Source organism: Littorina saxatilis, linkage group LG2 (assembly GCF_037325665.1).
Source record: "Littorina saxatilis isolate snail1 linkage group LG2, US_GU_Lsax_2.0, whole genome shotgun sequence".
In the NCBI taxonomy this organism is placed as follows: domain Eukaryota; kingdom Metazoa; phylum Mollusca; class Gastropoda; order Littorinimorpha; family Littorinidae; genus Littorina; species Littorina saxatilis.
Genome location: NC_090246.1, coordinates 81,682,346 through 81,688,345, shown reverse-complemented (window position 1 = coordinate 81,688,345; position 6,000 = coordinate 81,682,346). Strand labels below are relative to the sequence as shown.

General features: G+C 40.3%; 1 protein-coding gene across 1 annotated transcript in view; it reads left to right on the top strand.

Annotated features, from left to right (window-relative positions):
- The first annotated feature begins 1,706 nt into the window (after positions 1–1,706).
- LOC138959883 (40-kDa huntingtin-associated protein-like) overlaps positions 1,707–6,000 on the top strand; it is a 15,008-nt gene continuing 10,714 nt past the window's right edge. Inside the window, exons 1-2 of the mRNA XM_070331542.1 lie at positions 1,707–1,851; positions 3,857–3,903. Coding sequence (XP_070187643.1) covers positions 1,793–1,851; positions 3,857–3,903 — 106 coding nt within the window. The 5' untranslated portion in view covers positions 1,707–1,792. The remainder of the gene's footprint in view (positions 1,852–3,856; positions 3,904–6,000) is intronic.

The following is a 6,000-nucleotide window of genomic DNA, read 5'->3' as shown; positions in this document are numbered from 1 at the left end:
TATACAGTGGTGCCTGTGTTGAAAGGCGAATACCATTTGGACCAGCCATGAGTGTTGGAACATTGTACGCGGGGTATCTTGACCAGCACATATATAGCTCAGTTGGTAGCGCGCTGGATTTGTATTCAGTTGGCCGCTGTCAGCGTGAGTTCGATCCCAGGTTCGGCGGAAATTTATTTCAGAGTCAACTTTGTGTGCAGACTCTCTTCGGTGTCCGAACCCTCCCCCCGTGTACACTACATTGGGTGTGCACGTTAAAGATCCCACGATTGACAAAAGGGTCTTTCCTGGCAAAATTGCTTAGGCACAGTTAATAATTGTCTACCTATATCCGTGTGACTTGGAATAATAGGCCGTGAAAGGTAAATATGCGCCGAAATGGCTGCAATCTACTGGCCGTATAAAATTTCATCTCACACGGCATCACTGCAGAGCGCCTAGAACTGTACCCACGGAATATGCGCGATATAAGCGTCATTGATTGATTGATTGATTGATTTTAGAAGAAATGATAATGATAGTGACAACAAAAGGTGTTTTTTTAAAGCGAGGTGTCCGCAATCTGAGAAGAAATGATAATGATAGTGACAACAAAAGGTGTTTTTTTAAAGCGAGGTGTCCGCAATCTGAGTGGAAAAGTATACCTCTTCCACCCAATATTGACGGACTGTGTGATGATATCTTCTGCTATGGTCTGTTGAGACAGTGATATCAAAATCGAGACCGGAGGATCTTGGGATGTTTTTAAGTTTAAACTTATCTTGGGATGTTTTATATTAACCAGGCTGTTGATTTAGAAATGTAAGAATGTGATTGATAAAGAAAAAGACCCATGAAGAAGGATTGCTCCCTGCCTGTACAAAAAAAAGAAAAAAGAAAAAAAAGAAGGGCAAAGGGTATAGTAGCAGCCTGCATGCAACTGAGTTTAAAAATTAAAAAAAAAAATCAGTTGATGTTTATGATCTAATCTCTGGAGTGGACTTTGAAGATCTCCTTACCAGAGATAGGATCACAAACTTCCCAAAATAAGTTTCTTTCGTTTGTTTCATTTGTCTCATACTTATTTGTTGTGGCTTTTAACTATTTGGGTCTATGTGCTTGTGACTGTCTTATTTTCTCAACAATGACATGTTCCAATAACTAACCGTGTTTTTTGTATGTTAAAGTTATTCTCGATTTTAACGTTAACAGTCTATCTGTTTTTGGATTAATAGCTTTTTTAGTCTGTACATATCATTAAAGACTTGAAAACACACACACACACACACACACACACACACACACACACACACACACACACACACACACACACACTCACACTGACACACACGTACACTGACCGGCGGCCGCACACACAGTATACACACACACACAGGCACACGCACACACCGCACACACACACACACACACACACACACACACACACACACACACACACACACACACACACACACACACACACTATGGCAAATGTACCTCTCACAGCATGTTGTTCTAATTTAAGTTACAGGCCATAATTAACTTAACCAGGTTCGCAACAGAATTATGCTACCTAAGCAGATGGTACTTTTGTTGCAGGCGCATACATAAACTGGCCGTGGGCGCACAGAATCACCCATAGTCAAAGGCACTGGAGGTTATGGGCCTAGTACTGTGAAGATTAAAGAAATACGGGTGTTTTTGGCACTGTTGGGTGGCCATACTCAACTCGGGTTAGGAGAAAGTGGTTCTATTCTCAAATGGAACATTTCCGACAATATTCGTAGTCTGCTTCTTCCGGATTTTGCCAGCCATGGAGAAAGACAGCGATATTTTGAGCAGATACAGGGCAGTTACAAACAAACTGAAGAAGTATGATTGTTTTCCTTCTTTTCAGACCAACGCAGGCAACAATTTAGATTATTGAGCATATAGGTCTAGCAGTGTCAGCCGCAGAACGCGGGCAGTTGTTTGCTTTCCACTGATCTCTGTCGTAACATAGCTTGATTATCAAGTTGATACAGTGAGAGATGAGTACGGTGGTAGTAGACTAGAACTGGCAATTTACCTTCCGATAGTCATTAAATGATTAATCAATCAATGTTCTTCATGCATGGGAATCTGGGGTAATCTTGAACTTTAGCAGACTACAGCTTCCCCCACTCCAGGAACGCCGGAAACAACAGAGACTCACATTTCTGTTCAAAGTGGTCAGAGGGCTGGTCCCCGCAGTACCCCCTGAGAAATTCATCCAGCAACAAAAATCAAAAAGACAAGTGAAACAACGAGTGAACAAAGACTTTACATCATCAGCCACAGTCAGAAATATCACAAGAAACAACAGCCAGTGCTTTACTGTGGAGTGTACTAAAACACCAGTGTACAAGTACTCTTTTTTCACAAGAACAGTTATTGACTGGAACAACCTTGATGACAACACGATCCAGTCGTCAACGAATTCAGAGAAAAACTGCCAACCGCTGACTAAAACACCAAGTGCTCTCCCCAAATTCCGCCAACGTATATTCCCAAGCTTGGGACCTGTTGGCGTAACTTATCAAGATCAAGATCAAGATCAAGAATTCATAGCTCATAATTCAGAGGCATTTAAGTCTCCAAATTTGTGGAACCTGCACTTGTATAATTTGTAATCATAACAAGTCATGTTCAGTAGATCCCTTTGAAGTTACGGAATGAATTCCGATGAACTGTACGAATGCATTTCGTTTACATGGGTCAAAGAAGGAATTATCCGTATGAGCGAACAAGGGAGACAACTCTTTCGTGTAAATGATGTCCCATGGTTGACAACGTACGCCATTTTCGGTCCATTTTTGTCAATTGAACAACCAAATTAATTAATTATGCTTAAGTTTGGAGCTCAATCCGTCAATTAATTTCACGACAAATGTTCTTTGGCTTGCTTACATGGACTTGTATCAAAAATAAGTAAAGAATGTCACTGGATTCTGAGCTATGAATTTAACACGCTAAAGTTCAAGATTACCGAATCTGGATCTTTCTGTCTTTAGTCAAAGCCGCCAGAGATTGAGTTAGTGTTGCATTTGATAAATTGCTCAAGTAACAGCCAGACACACACACACAGTGTTCAACACACAAGCACACACACAAATATATGATACACACACACATGTGCGTGCACTAAGATGCAAGAACGAAGGTACACATGTACACACGTTTGTATAACTATAACACACGATGGGCGCAGTTGGCGTGGTGGTAAGACGTCGGCCTCCTAATCAGGAGGTCGTGAGTTCGAATCCCAGTCGCTGCCGCCTGGTGGGTTAAGAGTGGAGATTTTTTCGATCTCCCAGGTCAACTTATGTGCAGACCTGCTAGTGACTTAACCCCCTTCGTGTGTACACGCAAGCACAAGACCAAGTGCACACGGAAAAGATCCTGTAATCCATGTCGGAGTTCGGTGGGTTATGGAAACACGAAAATACCCAGCATGCCTACTCAACGAAAGCGGAGTGAAGCTGACTATGCTCTCAGAGTATAGTTTGGGGAACCCAAATGGGCAAACGAGCTCACACGTAACCAGAACATTCTGGAACGCTGAAGAAGAAGAAGAAGTATAACACACACACACACACACACACACACACACACACACACACACACACACACACACACACACACACACACACACACACACACACACACAAGCAGGTAAGCATCTGCACTCCCCCCTAACACACACACACAAGCATGCGTACACACACTCAGTGTTCATACATGGTCGTATGGTAAAGTTGATGCATTTGTGCCTCAAATGAGTTTTGAACATAATAGATGTACAATCTTGTCTCAGTGTGTTATTATTGTGATGAAATGTTTTCAACTTATGTTGCAGGCGATTCTTAAAGAAACCCAATGTTGCAGAAGGCAGTGAACAGTTTTGTAAGTACATTATATATCCCTTCTTTTTACATTAAGTCAAGTTTTGACTAAATATTTTAACATAGACGGGGAATCGAGACAAGGGGTGCGTGTGTGTGTGTGTGTGTGAGTTTGTGTGTGTGCATGTGTGTGTGTGTGTGTAGAGCGATTAAGGGAAAACTACTTGACCGATCTTCATGAAACTTGACATGAGAGTTCCTGGGTATGACATTGATATCCCTAGGTGTTTTTTTTAATTTTTGGGGATAAATTTGTCTTTGATGACGTCATATCCGGCTTTTAATGATAGTTGAGGCAGCACTGTCACGCCCTCCTTTCCATTTGTTACTAAATTGAAATTTTGGTCAAGCAATCTTTGACTGAGTCCGGACTTTAGGATTGCATTTCAGCCCGGCAGCTTTATAATTAGTAAATTAGTTTGCTCATCAAATTTGACATTAAAAACAAATTTTTACTTACAGATTAAAAAATCATTGCATTGTATTCCCCATGTTCTCCTGAATAAAAAAAATATATAGTTATGTTATGTTTACTTTAAAAACGTGCTCAGAGTTAAAGAAAATAGGTTGATGTTATGTTTACTTTAAAAACGCGCTCAGAATTAAAGAAAATAGGTTGAGTATAATGCGGAGACGAGCTTGACCCATCTTGGTCTTTGTGCACATAGTCAGCCGAGACTATCTGAATGGTACTAAGTCTCGCCGATGACTGTTTTTTTTAGTTGATCCTATAGTTTGAGGCCTACAGATTGACTAAATGTTTTTATATCGCTTCACGCGACTTGTTGTTATACAACTTATAAGGTACTCATAAGTCAAGGTTCCTTGGCACTGTGTCTGACTATTTGTGTGTTTACAGTGGATCACCAGTTTTAAGACCTCCAAAGATATATATGTTACAGGCAATCCGTGAAGTCAGGAAATTCGCGTATTTCCTGATTCATTTAGGAAATACATGTTTATCCTAAACAGCTTAGGAAATACATGAATTTCCTAAAAGAGTTAGGAAATTCACGTATTTCCTAAAATAAAACGCCAACAATTACATGGATTTCCTGATCTATAAATACACCCAAACGATGCACGAAAATTGTAAAGAAATGAGAAATAGTCCCTTTCATTTTGCTACATTTATTCAATTATTATTTAATAAAACGGGGAAACAGTTTAAAAAATGCACTTATTCACAAAATTGTACTACTCTCGATCATATGAACATATTGGACTAAAACAATTAGCATAATCAAAGTAAACTTTTTAGCACATAAACACCTCATGTAATAGGCTCTAGTTCCTGTGGGACAAACATTTTAAGAATCATCATCATCAAGTAAACTTGCGCCATCTTTTTTCAGTCACAATAAAATCTGCTTAAATCAGCATTTGTTTTTACACGCGAGACTTCCATGGCACGGTGAAACAGTTTAAAAAAAATGCATGTATTCACAAAATTATACTACTCTCGATCATATGAACATATTGGGATTAAAAAACGAGCATAATAAAAGTAAACTTGCCGTGTTTCAGTCACAATGAAATCTGCTCGAGTCAGCATTTGTTTTTACCCGTGAGACTTCCATGGCACCTGCTGTTGCATTTTAGTTTATTTTTGAAACATTTGCATTTCTTTGTTGCACATTTCCTTCCTTTCTCACCAACGCAGTTGCACTTGATGAAGCCCTGACCTCCCCCAAGAGATTCGCTTATAACTGCTTCGCGGAGTGAGAGAGCATTGGTGAGATCAACAGAACCTTCACTTAGAAAGTGTTCTTGACAGACGTCAAACTGATTCCTGGAGTATCTGCCCTTCAGTACACCCTTTCTAACCCCAAGCTTGTACATGTCATTTTCATTTCTGTTCAAGACAATGGCAATGATGTTACGAGGATCCCCTCTACCTCGATCCACCAATGGAATTGGAATCATGACGCTGTCACTTTTGTTTGCTGCCATCAGATTTGTCCTGCTTCTCTTTAGCATTCGCTCCGCTTGGTTCGTCGTTGCTTGCTGAGTTCTCTTGCGCGTCTCCCGTATTTTATCTAAATGACTGTCCACTGACACACCTGGTACTTCCTCAATTGACACACCTGAATAGTTC